Source organism: Drosophila virilis, unplaced genomic scaffold, assembly GCF_030788295.1.
Source record: "Drosophila virilis strain 15010-1051.87 unplaced genomic scaffold, Dvir_AGI_RSII-ME tig00001725, whole genome shotgun sequence".
Taxonomy (NCBI): Eukaryota; Metazoa; Arthropoda; class Insecta; order Diptera; family Drosophilidae; genus Drosophila; species Drosophila virilis.
In genome coordinates, this window is record NW_027212855.1 from 8,819 (window position 1) to 28,714 (window position 19,896).

General features: G+C 52.3%; 1 protein-coding gene across 1 annotated transcript; it reads left to right on the forward strand.

The window, feature by feature from the left end:
- The first annotated feature begins 647 nt into the window (after positions 1-647).
- Positions 648-5,010, forward strand: LOC138911619 (uncharacterized). The gene is made up of 6 exons (XM_070210998.1): positions 648-1,283; positions 1,350-1,837; positions 1,918-2,082; positions 2,150-2,807; positions 2,912-3,736; positions 3,823-5,010. The coding sequence occupies exons 1-6, from the start codon at positions 648-650 to the stop codon at positions 5,008-5,010; spliced, it is 3,960 nt and encodes a 1,319-aa protein (XP_070067099.1).
- Positions 5,011-19,896: the final 14,886 nt, after the last annotated feature.

Here is a 19,896-nt window from a genome sequence, read left to right on the forward strand (position 1 = left end):
TAGGCTTTCACGTTCTACTCGCATTGCAGCTGCAGACTCGAGGCAAGAAATTGTACAGAAGGTCACGGATCCGACCAAGTTAACTCCTGCCGCATAGCGGTGTACTAAAAAGGGACTCTGGCGACCGAGCTGGAGCGGTTAAACTCCCATCTGTCAAACGCCAGTGAGAAACCATTGGCCACCGTTGGAGCCACAAATCAGCAGCGATGAGCGCCACAACTGGCAGCACGCCCGTCAACGCAAGCAAGCAAAACTCCACCCCCACACTGAGCCCAGTAAAGTGTGGAAGCGACCCACTGGACCCCCCTTACGTAACTGTAGAAATGGGCTGACGAGTCGGGCATTCTAGGACCTTAATAGGCAAGCTGACACCTTGTCGAAACGGCTCCTAGGCTAATGCTAGCCTCGCCCCGTCTCGCTAAAACCTTGGCAGGCCTCGTTGAACGCTTATCGTATGTCGCCATTCAGTTGGCCGTGCAGGCTCAGTTGATATTCCCTGACTAGCACTGATCTGGCTCTGAACTCCGTCTCCCATAAGGACCGGAGTCAACCCTCGCGTGGACCTCGCGAACCACGGGATCTCAAAGGTGACTGCACAATACACACGACAACAACGGCTTCGAGTTGGGACCCAATTAATTACAATGATGAACCGAAACAACAAAAGCACCACCCGACTAGGTGGACAAGAGGAAGAAGGAGTATGCCAGGCCGACCCGTTCGCTAGGCGATCATGCCTGGCGAGCACGCCCCCGGCTACACCAGTAAGGGCCCCTCAGCCCACTGCACCATGCAGGGAAATTGGAGAGAAAGAGACCCCGAAAAGGCTTAGGGACCCGGCCAGCCCTACGGACAAGCCACGGAGCACCCCGCCCAAGAAGAGCAAGGCAAATACCCAGGAGATCGAAGAGATTGGCTCGATACTGGACGAGCTACTGTTCATGTATCATGGCAAGCAGCCAGCGATGAGGCACATAAACTTGGCCACGAAGAGCATGCTAGCGAGACTAAAAGAGCTGCAAGAAGTAGTCAAAGCGCAGCTCACGGAAAACCTGCGCATGCGATGCAGCGAAGAGTCCCATAAGCAGATGAGCCATGCTGAAGAAAGCGCCGGAAGCAATTCTAAATGCGACACGGCAACGCAGACGGAAGAAAGCGGTGCAGGCAGTAAACCACCGACAGCGGCGCAAAAACCGACGAACGAGGCTACAGAAAAAAATCCAAGCAACTCCAAGCCGGCACCAACTCGCAAGCAGCAACGTTCACAGCCGGCAGAGGGCAAGGTACCGACCCAAGCGCGAGAGGCAAAAACACCGGTCAAAAATACCCGAGAGGTAAAAAATAAATAGACTGAGGTGAAGGGCAAGCTCACCAGGCGGAAACAGCCCAACCGACCGGATGCGATCCTGATCAAGTGTACAGAGAGCATGCCATACGCAGATGTGCTCAAAATGGTGAAAACAGCTCCTGCACTGCAGGCGCTCAAAAATAATGTACAGGGCATCCGCAAATCAGCAGCAGGAGAACTGATCCTCAGGCTCCAGAAGCCATCGCACCCAGCTACCGACCAGTTGCATGTGGCAATCAGCAGCGCACTGGCTGGAAAAGCTGCCGTTAGAACCTTGCAGGAAACGGTGCAAATGGAGGTTCTAGATATCGATGAGTCCACGACAGCAGATGAGGTCCTCACAGCTCTCTTTGCCTCGGTGGAAGGAGACATACCAGTAGAAGCGACGCCCACTATGAGGGCGGCCTACGGAGGAACACAGATCGCATCGCTGGCCCTGCAACCGAGCCTAGCCACGAAACTGCTCGAAACCGGCAAGGTCCGCATAGGGTGGGTATATGCCGAATACGTCAAAAGATCGAGCCAAAGATATGCTTCAGATGCATGGGATTCGGCCATACATCAACCAGGTGCAAGAGCCAGCATCCGGTTGGAAAGGAGACATGCTTTAAATGCGCAGGTACTGGGCACAAGTCTGGACAGTGCACGCATGAGGCAAAGTGCATCCTCTGCACAAGAATGGGCACGGGCACTAACCAAGCCGCGCACTCAACTCTGAGCAGGAACTGCCCGGAGTATAAGAAGGCCTACAAAGCGTTTAAAAATGGTTAAGTTCCTGCAACTTAACCTAAACCACTGCAGAGCAGCCCAGGATCTGCTCGCACAAACGACCCGGGAGACGAGAATTGATGTAGCCATCATTAGCGAACCGTATACACCCAAACATATCGGAGTGTGGCACGAAAGCCTAGACGCTGGAGCAGCACTATGGAGCTGCGGACAGGCACCATACCAGCTCACTCAACGGATGGCTCGCAAAGGGTTTGCTAGGGCAAAATGTGGTCGCATATACGTTTATAGCTGCTACATACCACCAAGCATACCCCTGGCAGAGTACACAGCCATTATTGAAGACATCGCACAGGACGCGCACGGAAAATCTCCAGTGATAATCGCCGGGGACTTCAACGCGTGGGCCACAGAATGGGGCAGCAGCAGAACGACACCAAGGGGAACCATCCTGCTGGACATATTTGCTTCGCTAAATGTCTGTCTGCTGAACATCGGCACAAGAAGCACTTACAGCAAAGCGGGTCGCGAGTCGCTCATAGAGCTGACGTTTGCCAGTCCAGACGTTGCCCGAGACGCCAAATGGCATGTATCGGATGTTTACACCCACAGCGACCACTTTGCGGTGATAACGGACACCTCTCAACTTGGAAGCAGAGGCGCCAGTAGAAGGCTCCAACACACTGGATACAAGATGGACACTATGGACCTGGAAAGACTCCTACCTATGGTAGAAGGACTTGGCATAAGAGGCGATGCCAACAGCTCTGCTGACGCGATAGCAGAGACTATCACCAACGCATGTGACGCTATACTGACAAAAGTTCGCAAAAGGGTGGAAACACACATAGACCGATAGCCTGGTGGAACGAGGACATAGCCAAAGCGCGCAAAGAGTGCCTCGCAGCTAGGCGGAAGAGCCAACGGTCAAGACCGTTCCCCAATTCTGAGCACCATCTGCAGAACTTCAGAGCCAAGCGGAAATTACTCAACAAAGCTATCAGACGCAGCAAATCCCGATACTTCCAAGAGCTCTGCGACGCTGCGGACGCGGAGCCCTTTGGACTGGCTTACAAGTTAGTCATGGGAAGGCTATGCAGGCAACCAATGCCAACAAACCCGGAACAGCTCAAACAAATAGTCCTAACGCTCTTTCCTCGACAGACACCTGGAATTGCACCGCAACTACCAGCAAACGGAATAAACGACCGTGCACCCACCGACGACAATGAGGTACTGAGCATTGCTGCGAAGCTAAAGGCCGACAAATCCCCTGGACCAGACGGAATACCGAACGGGGTAATAAAAGCTGTCATTACTGCACAGCCCAGAAGCTTCGTGGAGTTGTACAATCAATGTATAGCGGAATGCACAGTACCATGTAGATGGAAACTCCAGCGACTTGTGCTCATCCCGAAGCCCGGCAAGGAACTGGATGATCCCTCCTCATACCGCCCCCTGTGTATGCTGGACACGATGGGAAAAATATTTGAGCGGATAATATGCAATCGCCTAGAATGCAAGCTTGCTGAAGTGCGCGGTCTGTCTGAACGTCAATTCGGCTTCAGGAAACACAGGAGCACCACGGATGCCATCAGGGCCGTGGCTGAACTAGCAGAAGACGCTATCCAAGGCACAAGCCTAGTCTGTACGTTGGATGTCAGGAACACGTTCAACTCAGCCAATCGGACAAAAATACTAGAAGCACTAGCCAATTAATAAAGTTAGTGACCAGCTACTTCCAGGACAGAGTGCTAAATTACGACACGGAAGACGGCCAACGACAGTACAGGGTAACTGGAGGCGTTCCTCAGGGCTCTGTTCTCGGGCCGCTTCTGTGGAACGTCATGTACGACGGAGTACTGCACCTTTGCCTACCAGAGGGCAACACAATCATTGGTTTCGCCGATGACATCGCTGTTGTTACTGTGGCGAAGAATCTCGATGAGGTCACTCTTAGGAGCAGTGCGGCCAGCGACAGGATAATTGACTGGCTATCCCAGAACGGACTCACGCTAGCGGAGCAGAAGTCGGAGGCAGTCTTAATAAGCAGCAGAAAGATAGTTGAGACGACATCGTTGCGCGTTGGCAGTGCTATCATTAAGTCCAAGCCCGCTATCAAATACCTGGGCGTCATGATAGACCACAGACTGTCGTATAAACAGCACCTGGAGTATATTAGCCACAAAGCGGCCAGTGTTACAACAGCCATTAGCCGAATTTTGGCGAACACCAAAGGACCAAGGCAGAGGAGCAGAAGGCTAATCGCTGGAGTGGTGACGTCCACAATCCTCTACGGATCCAACATATATGCCCCCGCAATGGAGGTTGCATCTTACAGCCGAGGATGCAATGCTGCATACCGACGATGTGCATTGCGTGTAGCCACCTGCTTCCGCACTGTATCGGAAGACGCGGCCTTAGTACTGGCAGGCATGATCCCACTAGGCCTGATGGCGGCCGAAAGGCAAGGTGGGGCAACCACCAACAGGCAACTGAGGGATAACACCATCGAACAATGGCAAAGCAAATGGGATGCGAGCTCAAGTGGCAGATGGACCCACGGACTAATCCCAAACCTGAAGCTTTGGATACAGCGGCGACACGGCGATGTAGACCACTACCTTGCACAAATATTTACTGGGCATGGCTGCTTTAAAGCGTACCTGCACAGGTTTAATCATAAGGACGACCCCTTTTGCGAGCACTGTGGGCACGGTGTGATTGAGGACGCGGAGCACGCATTGTTCTACTGCCCACTCTATAGACGCGAGCGAGACAAAGCGACGGCGGGCAGAAATGATTTGTCTCCGGAGAATCTCGTGGCGCGAATGGTGGAAACTGAAAATGGATGGACAGCCGTTGCTAACATGCCATCGGCTATAATGAAGGAGCTGCGACGACAGGAGAGGATCCGACGCGGCATCGACTGATGAGCGGCTGATATACAGCCGTACCCCGCCCCGCGAAGTAGTACTTTGCGGTTGTCCCGCAGGAGCGGGCTACAACTTTCTACTCCCCATAAAATACCCTTTCCTTCTTTGTTTGTCTTAGTTCCCCCTTGTAAAATGTTCAGCCGTTATTTTCTTTTCTTCCAAAATAAAAAAAAAATAAAAAAAAAAAAAACACACAAACACACACACACAAACACACACACAAACACCCACACAAGCCCACACACACACACACACACACACACACACACACAAACACACACAAACACACACAAACACACACACAAACACACACACAAACACACACACACAAAAACACACACACACAAACACACACACAAACACACACACAGGAAAGTGAAAGTGAGTTGACGCGTCTCGATTGTCGCTCCGGCTGTTCTTTGTCGTGGGCCGCAGCTCCGGCAGGGAAAGCAAAGCGATGATGTGCAATCCATTGGGGCTGGGGCGAAGGGGCTGAGCACGTGGAGACCCACGTTCACATACGCGCTTCGCAAGCGGCGGATGCCAGGGTGCGTCAAACCAAAGATGACTTCATACGCACACGGAGAGACGCAGGTGGCACGACTGGCACGACTGGTGGTACACCTGCAAGACTGTGAAGGTGAACACGAGAATGGAGAAAACCCGCACTCACCTGGATGACGGGGTGATGGCGAGGACTACCTGATGGTATATATCCAACCCTAAACCTGATCCAAGTAAGCAAGTTGAGCACTTTCTTAGCGAAACCTATCATGGCGACATTGTTTATGCTCAAGCACATGAGCAAGACAAAAGCTCTGGACAGCTGGTTGGTTGTACAGTGCTGCCAACCTCAACCAAAGTACATGCGTCAAGGTAAAAAGCAAACACGCGCGAAAGTATGCCACGCTGTGTGGGTATACATGAAGACAAAGAAAGATATTGCATGCTTTTAGGCTTTCACGTTCTACTCGCATTGCAGCTGCAGACTCGAGGCAAGAAATTGTACAGAAGGTCACGGATCCGACCAAGTCAACTCCTGCCGCATAGCGGTGTACTAAAAAGGGACTCTGGCGACCGAGCTGGAGCGGTTAAACTCCCATCTGTCAAACGCCAGTGAGAAACCATTGGCCACCGTTGGAGCCACAAATCAGCAGCGATGAGCGCCACAACTGGCAGCACGCCCGTCAACGCACGCAAGCAAAACTCCACCCCCACACTGCGCCCAGTAAAGTGTGGAAGCGACCCACTGGACCCCCCTTACGTAACTGTAGAAATGGGCTGACGAGTCGGGCAATCTAGGACCTTAATAGGCAAGCTGACACCTTGTCGAAACGGCTCCTAGGCTAATGCTAGCCTCGCCCCCGTCCCGCTAAAACCTTGGCAGGCCTCGTTGAACGCGCTTCGCAAGCGGCGGATGCCAGGGTGCGTCAAACCAAAGATGACTACATACGCACACGGAGAGACGCAGGTGGCACGACTGGCACGACTGGTGGTACACCTGCAAGACTGTGAAGGTGAACACGAGAATGGAGAAAACCCGCGCACTCACCTGGATGACGGGGTGATGGCGAGGACTACCTGATGGTATATATCCAACCCTAAACCTGATCCAAGTAAGCAAGTTGAGCACTTTCTTAGCGAACCTATCATGGCGACATTGTTTATGCTCAAGCACATGAGCAAGACAAAAGCTCTGGACAGCTGGTTGGTTGTACAGTGCTGCCAACCTCAACCAAAGTACATGCGTCAAGGTAAAATGCAAACACGCGCGAAAGTATGCCACGCTGTGTGCGTATACATGAAGACAAAGAAAGATATTGCATGCTTTTAGGCTTTCACGTTCTACTCGCATTGCAGCTGCAGACTCGAGGCAAGAAATTGTACAGAAGGTCACGGATCCGACCAAGTCAACTCCTGCCGCAAAGCGGTGTGCTAAAAAGGGACTCTGGCGACCGAGCTGGAGCGGTTAAACTCCCATCTGTCAAACGCCAGTGAGAAACCATTGGCCACCGTTGGAGCCACAAATCAGCAGCGATGAGCGCCACAACTGGCAGCACGCCCGTCAACGCAAGCAAGCAAAACTCCACCCCCACACAGAGCCCAGTAAAGTGTGGAAGCGACCCACTGGACCCCCCTTACGTTACTGTAGAAATGGGCTGACGAGTCGGGCATTCTAGGACCTTAATAGGCAAGCTGACACCTTGTCGAAACGGCTCCTAGGCTAATGCTAGCCTCGCCGCCGTCCCGCTAAAACCTTGGCAGGCCTCGTTGAACGCTTATCGTATGTCGCCATTCAGTTGGCCGTGCAGGCTCAGTTGATATTCCCTGACTAGCACTGATCTGGCTCTGAACTCCGTCTCCCATAAGGACCGGAGTCAACCCTCGCGTGGACCTCGCGAATCACGGGATCTCGAAGGTGACTGCACAATACACACGACAACAACGGCTTCGAGTTGGGACCCAATTAATCACAATGATGAACCGAAACAACAAAAGCACCACCCCACTAGGTGGACAAGAGGAAGAAGGAGTATGCCAGGCCGACCCGTTCGCTAGGCGATCATGCCTGGCGAGCACGCCCCCGGCTACACCAGTAAGGGCCCCTCAGCCCACTGCACCATGCAGGGAAATTGGAGAGAAAGAGACCCCGAAAAGGCTTAGGGACCCGGCCAGCCCTACGGACAAGCCACGGAGCACCCCGCCCAAGAAGAGCAAGGCAAATACCCAGGAGATCGAAGAGATTGGCTCGATACTGGACGAGCTACTGTTCATGTATCATGGCAAGCAGCCAGCGATGAGGCACATAAACTTGGCCACGAAGAGCATGCTAGCGAGACTAAAAGAGCTGCAAGAAGTAGTCAAAGCGCAGCTCACGGAAAACCTGCGCATGCGATGCAGCGAAGAGTCCCATAAGCAGATGAGCCATGCTGAAGAAAGCGCCGGAAGCAATTCTAAATGCGACACGGCAACGCAGACGGAAGAAAGCGGTGCAGGCAGTAAACCACCGACAGCGGCGCAAAAACCGACGAACGAGGCTACAGAAAAAAATCCAAGCAACTCCAAGCCGGCACCAACTCGCAAGCAGCAACGTTCACAGCCGGCAGAGGGCAAGGTACCGACCCAAGCGCGAGAGGCAAAAACACCGGTCAAAAATACCCGAGAGGTAAAAAATAAATAGACTGAGGTGAAGGGCAAGCTCACCAGGCGGAAACAGCCCAACCGACCGGATGCGATCCTGATCAAGTGTACAGAGAGCATGCCAAACGCAGATGTGCTCAAAATGGTGAGAACAGCTCCTGCACTGCAGGCGCTCAAAAATAATGTACAGGGCATCCGCAAATCAGCAGCAGGAGAACTGATCCTCAGGCTCCAGAAGCCATCGCACCCAGCTACCGACCAGTTGCATGTGGCAATCAGCAGCGCACTGGCTGGAAAAGCTGCCGTTAGAACCTTGCAGGAAACGGTGCAAATGGAGGTTCTAGATATCGATGAGTCCACGACAGCAGATGAGGTCCTCACAGCTCTCTTTGCCTCGGTGGAAGGAGACATACCAGTAGAAGCGACGCCCACTATGAGGGCGGCCTACGGAGGAACACAGATCGCATCGCTGGCCCTGCAACCGAGCCTAGCCACGAAACTGCTCGAAACCGGCAAGGTCCGCATAGGGTGGGTATATGCCGAATACGTCAAAAGATCGAGCCAAAGATATGCTTCAGATGCATGGGATTCGGCCATACATCAACCAGGTGCAAGAGCCAGCATCCGGTTGGAAAGGAGACATGCTTTAAATGCGCAGGTACTGGGCACAAGTCTGGACAGTGCACGCATGAGGCAAAGTGCATCCTCTGCACAAGAATGGGCACGGGCACTAACCAAGCCGCGCACTCAACTCTGAGCAGGAACTGCCCGGAGTATAAGAAGGCCTACAAAGCGTTTAAAAATGGTTAAGTTCCTGCAACTTAACCTAAACCACTGCAGAGCAGCCCAGGATCTGCTCGCACAAACGACCCGGGAGACGAGAATTGATGTAGCCATCGTTAGCGAACCGTATACACCCAAACATATCGGAGTGTGGCACGAAAGCCTAGACGCTCGGGAAGCACTATGGAGCTGCGGACAGGCACCATACCAGCTCACTCAACGGATGGCTCGCAAAGGGTTTGCTAGGGCAAAATGTGGTCGCATATACGTTTATAGCTGCTACATACCACCAAGCATACCCCTGGCAGAGTACACAGCCATTATTGAAGACATCGCACAGGACGCGCACGGAAAATCTCCAGTGATAATCGCCGGGGACTTCAACGCGTGGGCCACAGAATGGGGCAGCAGCAGAACGACACCAAGGGGAACCATCCTGCTGGACATATTTGCTTCGCTAAATGTCTGTCTGCTGAACATCGGCACAAGAAGCACTTACAGCAAAGCGGGTCGCGAGTCGATCATAGACCTGACGTTTGCCAGTCCAGACGTTGCCCGAGACGCCAAATGGCATGTATCGGATGGACACACCCACAGCGATGATACCCACTTTGCGGTGATAACGGACACCTATCGACTTGGAAGCAGAGGCGCCAGTAGAAGGCTCCAACACACTGGATACAAGATGGACACTATGGACCTGGAAAGACTCCTCCCCTATGGTAGAAGGACTTGGCATAAGAGGCGAACAGCTCTGCTGACGCGATAGCAGAGACTATCACCAACGCATGTGACGCTATACTGACAAAAGTTCGCAAGGGTGGAAACACACATAGACCGGTAGCCTGGTGGAACGAGGACATAGCCAAAGCGCGCAAAGAGTGCCTCGCAGCTAGGCGGAAGAGCCAACGGTCAAGACCGTCCCCCAATTTTAAGCACCATCTGCAGAACTTCAGAGCCAAGCGGAAATTACTCAAGGAAGCTATCAGACGCAGCAAATCCCGATACTTCCAGAAGCTCTGCGACGCTGCGGACGCGGAGCCCTTTGGACTGGCTTACAAGCTAGTCATGGGAAGGCTTTGCAGGCAACCAATGCCAACAAACCCGGAACAGCTCAAACAAATAGTCCTAACGCTCTTTCCTCGACAGACACTTGGAATTGTACCGCAACTACCAGCAAACGGAATAAACGACCGTGCACCCACCGACGACAATGAGGTACTGAGCATTGCTGCGAAGCTAAAGGCCGACAAATCCCCTGGACCAGACGGAATACCGAACGGGGTAATAAAAGCTGTCATTACTGCACAGCCCAGAAGCTTCGTGGAGTTGAACAATCAATGTATAGCGGAATGCACAGTACCATGTAGATGGAAACTCCAGCGACTTGTGCTCATCCCGAAGCCCGGCAAGGAACTGGATGATCCCTCCTCATACCGCCCCCTGTGTATGCTGGACACGATGGGAAAAATATTTGAGCGGATAATATGCAATCGCCTAGAATGCAAGCTTGCTGAAGTGCGCGGTCTGTCTGAACGTCAATTCGGCTTCAGGAAACACAGGAGCACCACGGATGCCATCAGGGCCGTGGCTGAACTAGCAGAAGACGCTATCCAAGGCACAAGATGGACAAGTGGCACCAAACAGTACTGCCTAGTCTGTACGTTGGATGTCAGGAACGCGTTCAACTCAGCCAATTGGACAAAAATACTAGAAGCGCTAACGGTCAGACACATCCCGAGCCAATTAATAAAGTTAGTGACCAGCTACTTCCAGGACAGAGTGCTAAATTACGACACGGAAGACGGCCAACGACAGTACAGGGTAACTGGAGGCGTTCCTCAGGGCTCTGTTCTCGGGCCGCTACTGTGGAACGTCATGTACGACGGAGTACTGCGCCTTTGCCTACCAGAGGGCAACACAATCATTGGTTTCGCCGATGACATCGCTGTTGTTACTGTGGCGAAGAATCTCGATGAGGTCACTCTTAGGAGCAGTGCGGCCATCGACAGGATAATTGACTGGCTATCCCAGAACGGACTCACGCTAGCGGAGCAGAAGTCGGAGGCAGTCTTAATAAGCAGCAGAAAGATAGTTGAGACGACATTGTTGCGCGTTGGCAGTGCTATCATTAAGTCCAAGCCCGCTATCAAATACCTGGGCGACATGATAGACCACAGACTGTCGTATAAACAGCACCTGGAGTATATTAGCCACAAAGCGGCCAGTGTTACAACAGCCATTAGCCGAATGTTGGCGAACACCAAAGGACCAAGGCAGAGGAGCAGAAGGCTAATCGCTGGAGTGGTGACGTCCACAATCCTCTACGGATCCAACATATGGGCCCCCGCAATGGAAGTTGCATCTTACAGCCGAGGATGCAATGCTCCATACCGACGATGTGCATTGCGTGTAGCCACCTGCTTCCGCACTGTATCGGAAGACGCGGCCTTAGTACTGGCAGGCATGATCCCACTCGGCCTGATGGCGGCCGAAAGGCAATGTGGGGCAACCACCAACAGGCAACTGAGGGATAACACCATCGAACAATGGCAAAGCAAATGGGATGCGAGCTCAAGTGGCAGATGGACCCACAGACTAATCCCAAACCTGAAGCTTTGGCTACAGCGGCGACACGGCGATGTAGACCACTACCTGGCACAAATATTTACTGGGCATGGCTGCTTTAAAGCGTACCTGCACAGGTTTAATCATGAGGACGACCCCTTTTGCGAGCACTGTGGGCACGGTGTGATTGAGGACGCGGAGCACGCATTGTTCTACTGCCCACTCTATAGACGCGAGCGAGACAAAGCGACGGCGGGCAGAAATGATTTGTCTCCGGAGAATCTCGTGGCGCGAATGGTGGCCACTGAAAATGGATGGACAGCCGTTGCTAACATGGCATCGGCTATAATGAAGGAGCTGCGACGACAGGAGAGGATCCGACGCGGCATCGACTGATGAGCGGCTGATATACAGCCGTACCCCGCCCTGCGAAGTAGTACTTTGCGGTTGTCCCGCAGGAGCGGGCTACAACTTTCTACTCCCCATAAAATACCCTTTCCTTCTTTGTTTGTCTTAGTTCCTCCTTGTAAAATGTTAAGCCGTTACTTTCTTTTCTTCCAAAATAAAAAAAAAAAAAAAAAAAAAAAAAAAACAAACACACACACACAAACACACACACACACAAACACACACACAAACACACACACAAACACACACACAAACACACACACACACACACACACACACACACACACACACACAAGCACACACACAGGCTAGACTGTTTTCATAGAGTGCGGACGCGATTAGTAACTGCTCCGTGAAAATAAACAAATAGACCTGTGAAATTAAAGTGAAGTTAGTGCACGTGTGCAGGGAACCGAGACAGGCCTAAGACACCAAAAGGTGCGTGGTGGTACTCATTGCGGAGCCCGTGCAGACCATTCCTGGGGTGGCGTCTACAGTTCCACGATCCAGGCGAGGGGAGTGGAGGCGTCTACTTGGCGTGTTTGTGCGCTTTGTGAGTTTTACCACTCAATAGTATTAGCCGTCTCGCAAAGCTATTTGTGCAGTTGGTTGCATTCACTCTAACAGCTGTTAGTAGTGTTGGCTAGCGCAGTTCACAACCAGCTGATCTGCACTATAGAGCCAGCTGCCAAACTACGTAGCGGAGATACCAACCAGGCGATAAGCGGTAACTGGCTGAAAGTACAGCATACTTTCGGGCTTACGCTGTTCTTGCTAAGCATTTAAGCTTTGGAGAAAGAACAGGCAAAGAAGCCGATATCGGTGCTCACTACAGGCTCCAGGGCAAAAAAGGAGCAAAAGGTCGCGGAACAGACCAATTTCCAACCCCCCCGCCGCGGCGGTGCCCATAAAAACGGGGCTCTGGTGACCGAGTCGGAGCGGTATAACTCCCAGCGGTTAATAGCCAGAGGGAAACCGTTGGCCACCGAGGGACTTTCCTGTAGAGCCCTGATAGTTAGAGCAGGTACCCACAGTAAAAATGGAGGATGAGCTGCATGCCTTTGCGCGCCGCTCTGCACTACAGCGGTCACCGTCACACCAGGCGGTCACGCCAGTGCAGCAAAGAGTGGCTGCGTCGTCGCCGGCAAAAGCGAGTGAGGAACGCTAAGAGGCACGATCGAGAAGATGGGCTTAGTCCTAAACGGCTTAACGGCGCTGTTCAACGGACAACGCCACATTAACGGGCTGAGGCGAGAGGAACTCGCGAGAGTAGAAAGCCTGCAGAAGGTGGCGCTCAAGCTGTGTGCGCCGGAAACGAAGTGCGACGAGGCGCAAACGACGCCGTCATTAGTCAGACGTGCGAAGCCGAACGTGCTAAAGACGCGCCCAACGAAGCTCGGGGGCCAAAAAGAGGCAAGCACGCCCAAACGGCCGAGGGATGGCGTGCCAGAGCAGCGCAGAACCCCCTCCAAGAAGGCTAAACGCCAAGGTCAAAACCCAGCAAAGCAGGCGCTGCTCACGCATCAAAAGACAGCCCCTGCAAACTCCAACTAAGCTGGTCATAATGGCAACCCAGAGAGTTGGACAACAGTGAACGGACGTAAGCGAACGCAGAAGCGTCCCAGAGCCGACGCCATTACAGTCCACGGAGTGGGTGACTGCACATATGCCGATATGCTCAGGCTCGTGAAGAGCGACCCGGCCCTCAAGCACCTAAGTGGCGATGTGCATGGCATTCGCAAGACCGCGAAGGGCGATCTTCTGCTGCGCCTCAATAGGAAGCCGGAGCACTCCGCAGATGAGCTTCAAGAAGCTGTGGGAAAGGCATTGGGTGACCGGGCGGTAGTAAGAACGCTGACCGAAACGACCTGGATGAGCTGGCGACTAAGGAGGAAGTGCTCGAAGCGATTAAAAGTGCCTTACAAGAGGACTCCTTGCCGATTGAAACGATCAAATCGCTGCGACCAGCATTTGGCGGCCAACAAAGGGCCACAGTTACTCTCCCAGCGCCAAAAGCCAGGACGCTTGTCGAAAGGCCAAGGTGAGGATCGGATGGGTTGTCTGCCGTATTCGTGCAATAGAGCAATCAAAGCGATGCTTTAAATGCCAGGGTTTTGGGCACATTGCAGCGAACTGCACCAGCGGAGACGATATGAAAGGCGCATGCTTCAGATGCGGGGACACAGGTCACGAAGCAAAGAGCTGCTCCAAGCCACCAAAATGTAGCCTTTGCATACGTAAAGGAGAAAAATCAACGGACCACGCTACAGGAAGCTTTAAATGTCCGGCGTATCGCGAGGCAGTACGCAAAATGAAATGTTAAGGTTACTCCAAATAAACCTTAACCACTGCATAGCTGCTCAAGCCATCTTGGAGCAGACTGTTAGGGAGATGCGCATTGATATTGCCATTATTAGCGAACCCCACCACCGAGAAACCATATGGACCGAGGATCAGGATTTAAAAGCTGCGCTCTGGGTATGTGGCGACCCATCGACATCGCTGACAAAAACAAAGTCCTTCACTGGGTTTGTACGCGCACAATACGGCAGCCTGTGGATATACAGCTGCTACCTGGCCCCAAGCATGCAGCTCTGCGAATTTACATCTGCATTAGATGCATTAGTAGATGACGCAAGGGGGCGGAAGGTCATTATTGCTGGTGACTTCAACGCCTGGGCAGTGGAATGGGGCAGCCAAGCAACTAACGCAAGAGGTCGTGCCCTGTTGGAAAGCTTCGCAGCCCTAGATATAGCCCTGCTAAACTTCGGCTCGGAAAATACCTTCACTCGAGGTGGTATCGGATCCATAACCGATCTTACCTTCGCAAGCTCGTCACTTTTTAGCGCAACAAAATGGCAACTAAGCGACTTATACACCGCAAGCGACCACTCCGCAATAATATGCACGATTGGTGAAGGAACTGCAACCAGCACTAGAAGCCTAAGTCGGAAAGCTTACCGCCTGGATACTTTCGACCCCGTGGCCTTTTCGAATGCAGTCCACTCGCTTGTCACTGCCGGCAACGCAGAGAGAAGAGCCTCCCAAATGGCATGCCAGCTATCGCGTGCCTGTGACGAGAGCATGCAAACCCGGAAAACGTTTCGGCGCCACCATGTACCCACGTACTGATGGAACGAAAATATTGCCGAAGCACGGCGGAAGTGCATCCAAGCCAGAAGGAGATACCAGCGAGCCCGAGGTAGACCCAACTATGCCGAACAGCAGCTAAGGTATCAGAGTGCCAGAAAAATGCTAAAAAAGTCCATAAGAGAAAGCAAACGAGAATGTTTCCTGGAGCTATGCGACTCAGCCGAATATGATCCTTGGGGCAAGACGTACAAAACTGTCGTTAAAAGACTCTACGACGGTAAACAAGCGAAGCCTTCTGACCCAAGCGAGCTGAAGTCGATTGTGGAAACGCTTTTCCCAATCAGACCCGACGTATTACTTACGCAAGCCATACCATCGAGCCACGTAGCAGCCATGCCGTCTCTCATCGACGAAGTCTCAGTCGAAGAGGTGCTGACGATCGCCAGAAGCCTAAAGCCCAGTAAGGCATCGGGTCCGGACGGAATCCCCAACCGAGCACTGAAACTAGCTATGTCCTTGCGGCCCGCGCAGTTCGTGCAGCTTTTTAACATATGCCTAATGGAGAGAACTTTCCCCACAATATGGAAACTCCAAACGCTAGTTTTATTACCGAAGCCTGGTAAGCCGCCCGACGACCCATCGTCATACTGGCCGTTAGGCAAAGTGCTGGAGAAGCTAATCTGCAACAGGCTTCAGGTAGCTGTCGACAACAATGGTGGCCTGTCCCAAAGCCAATTTGGTTTCACTAAGGCAAAGTCTACAATAGACGCTCCGGAGAAAGAGGTCGGGATAGCAACAAACGCCATCCAAGGATCGAGATGGAAAAGCGGCACAAAAAAGTACTGCCTCATCGTCACGCTGGATGTTAAAAATGCCTTTAACACAGCCAGGTGGGACAAAATATTGGATGCATTGTCAACGTTCCGCGTCCCATATTATCTCCAGGAGACGATACGCAGCTACTTCACTGGAAGACTGCTGCAATACGACACCGCAGACGGCCCCACTACACATCAAGTGTCCGCTGGAGTGCCCCAAGGCTCAGTTCTAGGACCCCTCCTCTGGAACATCATGTACGATGGCATCCTCCGACTGGAACTCCCGATCGATACAAGTATCATCGGCTTCGCGGACGACGTGGCCCTTGTAGTCGTCGGCAAGGAATTGAAGGACGTAGAGGAATCGTGCAACCACAGTATTGACCGGGTGCACCAATGGCTGGCAGCAGCTGGACTCGAGCTGGCTGCTCACAAAACAGAAGCGGTGTTAGTCAGTAGTCGAAAAAGAGTGGAAGCAGCGCACATAAGAGTCGGCAGTGCGACAATAGAATCGGCAAGGGCGCTAAAGTACCTGGGTGTCATGCTAGACACAAGAATGTCGTTCAAAGAGCACTTGGAGTACGTGCACAAGAAAGCAGCAGAGTCCTGTCGAGCGCTATCCAGGATTATGCTGAACACACGGGGACCGAAACAGCAGAGACGCCGTCTCCTTATGACCGTTAACCGAGCGGTAATAATGTACGCGTCCCCCATCTGGAGCAGAGCTATGGCTGTTCACAGCCGGGGCGTACAGTCTATATATCGCCTAAGCGCTCTACGGGTCAGCTGCGCATTCTGGACGGTATCGGACGAAGCGGCGCTGGTTATCGCAGGAATGGTCCCGCTAAGCGAACTGGCAACAGAAGCTGTAGTTTGCTATAGAGCCCACGATGGTAGCAACACAGCAAACTCGACTCGCACTGAGGCAAGGATGCAGAGCGTAGCACGATGGCAAGCACGCTGGGATCGCGCATCTAAAGGACGCTGGACGCATAGGCTTATCCCAAACTTGGGACTACTAATTTTTATTTAACGCAGCTCCTATCAGGCCACGGATGCTTCAGGAGCTACTTAAAGCGATTCGGCCACGACAACACAGACGAGTGTTCTTGGTGCGGCAGAGGAATCATAGAGGACGCCAATCACGTCATATTCGAGTGTGGACGTTTCGCAGCGAACAGACAGGAACTGAAGGACATCATGGGCAGACCTATCACGGTGGAAAACCTGGTCACGAGCATGATAGAGACCGCACAAAAGTGGGACGCTGCCAGCACCTTCGCAGCAGAAGTAATGCGAGAACTCAGGAGAGTTGAGCGCAGCAGACGGAGAACCGCGGATATTTAGGTAGCAAGAACATGCCTGCGAAGCAATGCTTCGCGGCCGTTCCGCAGGCAATCCACGCTACCTAAACAATACCCCAACTATAACCTCAGCTAAATAACTAAGGATAAATAAATAAACTGAATACAAAAAAAAAAAAACACAAGCACACACACCCACACAAGCACACACACACACACACACGCACACACACACAACCACTCGCCGAAAGGCGTACGGCCAAACACAGAGGGCGACAATAAGACTGCCAGCGGGAAGCGCGAAAAGGACCCTTTCAGTAGGCTTCCTGAGAGTAGGCTGTGTCAACTCAAGAAACTCAAACTCAAAGTCAAGAAACTCACACTTAAACATCTCCAGATGTTTCAGATGCCTTAAGTTTGGACATCTAGCAAGACACTACAAAAGTGATCTAGACAGATCGAATCTGTGCCAACGATGCGGAGGAAAAGACCATCTGGCTAACGACTGCAAACAAGAGCCACAGTGCATGCTCTCTAAGAAAAGGAATGCCCCGTGTTTAGGAGCGCCCTGGCCAACAGAAAATGAAGTAGACACAGCTGAACCTCAACCACTGCGAGGCTGCTCAGGCCCTTCTGAAACAATCAAAACGGGAGAGAAATACGGACGTCGCAATAATCTGCGAGCCATACAAGCCTATCGCTGGAAGTGGTTGGGTGGCAAGCAAATGTGGAAAAACGGCCATTTGGTCTCTTAAATCACCGGTCCAGGAGGTCAGAGCAGCAAACGACGTGAGCGCAAAAATTAATGGAAACCCCGTTTACAGTTGCTACGCACCTCCAAGCTGGGAACTGCGGCAATTTCAGATCATGCAACAGAGCTCCTCTCGTCATAGCCGGAGACTTTAACGCCGTGGAATGGGAAAGCAAGGAAACTGACGTGACAGGGACCACCCTGCTAGAAAAGTTCTCGGCGCTCGACTTGGGCCTTGCAAACGACGGGCAGGAGCTCACGTACTGCAAGGCCGGTAGAGGCTCTATTCTAGACCTTACCCTACTCAACAGCTCACTTTATAGGCTAACTACATGGAAAGTCAGTAATGAATTCACATTCAGCGACCACCAAACAGTGCTTTTTGAGATCTACGGAAGAGGACGGAGAAAACATCAGCCCAAAAAAACAGGCACCAAATGGAAGGACAACGGCCTAGACGACGAAACCTACATGGACTCGTTACGTCATGCTCAATAGACTTGGGCCACGGAGTTAGCAGACGACATGGTGCGGCAGCTCATGGTAAATATGTCGGATGCGTGCGACTTATCCATTCCCAGGAGGATGCCAAGCAAAAGAGGAGCACCTTGCTACTGGTGGAATGAGCAAATCAGCGACCATGCCACTATAGTTGAGTTCTGTTCCCCCAACACCCACGACTGGAATTAGCCAAACGCTCACTGAGCACGGAGCTAGTGCAGCAGGTGTCGGCAGACGACGTGTAAGCGGCAAGTAAAAAAGCGACAAAATGGCTTCAGGACCAGGTGGTCCTAAGAGATGGAAGAGACAGAAACTAAAACTTCTACCGAAAGGGGACAAGCCAATAGAGGAACCCTCGGGAAACAGGCCAATCTGCCTACTGGACACAGCGGGATGTGTACTGGAAAGGTGTCGTCGAAGAGAAAGAGGCCCTGTCCAAACAGCAATGCGGATTTCGCAAGGCAAGGTCTACGGTCGATGCAATTAAGGCGGCGGTAGATATTGCCGCTAAAGCATGGATGGAGGTATTGAGTTATGATACGGATGACGGTGCTATGAGTTACACTGTCTCAGCAGGGTTCCCACAGGGGTCGGTCCTGGGACCCCCTCCTGTACGACATAATGAATGACGAGGTGCTCAGACTGCAATTGCTCCAGGGATGCAGAATCATAGGATTCGCGGATGACATAGCTCTAGTAGTGGTGGGCAAAGAAATAGAAGACGTGGAAGCGGCTACGAATGCAGCCATAAGGATCGTGGCCAGCTGGCTGCGTGGCGCTAGCCTGGAGCTGGCAGGCTATAAAGCAGGGGCGGTCCTCATCAGAAGCCGCAAAATAGTCGAGTTAGCCACAAAGCAGCCAAAATGCAGGCGGCGCTTTCGAGGATGCTACCCGACATAGAAGGACCTTAAGCAGTTAGACGCCTGCGAACACTGCGAACAAGGGGAGATGACCACATAAACTGATCTCCAATCTGGAGCAATGGATTAGGAGACGGAATGGCAAAATGAACTTCCACCTAACACAGTTTTTCACTGGACACGGCGGATATAGGAATTATCTCCATAAGTTCAGGCATGAGGACTCTCCAGAGTGCCCTAACTGCCCAAATCTGTTCGAAGACCCGGAACACGTGCTGTACCAATGCTCGAAGTACAGAGAGGTAGTGGGCTCTGTACCTACACCGAAGAGACTGGTAGCGTTCATGCTGGAAGGAGAGGACAAATGGGGAATATAAGCCAGCTCATAATAGGCATCCAGAGGTATCTAAGAAGATGCGAAAAGGATACTGCCTAAAATAGGTAATCCATCCCCGCGAAGTAATACTTTGCGGTTCCTGGAGTTCCTGGAGTTTCGAGCTCGAATCGAAGAAGAGGCAGACGCTCTTCGCGAATTGGCATCAAAGGGCCGATGCGAATTTGCGTTCATACCGCCAAGAGCTCCGCACTTCGGCGGTCTGTGAGGGGCAGGTGTTAAATCTGCAAGACACGTACTCCTTCCTCCTACTTCAGTCAAC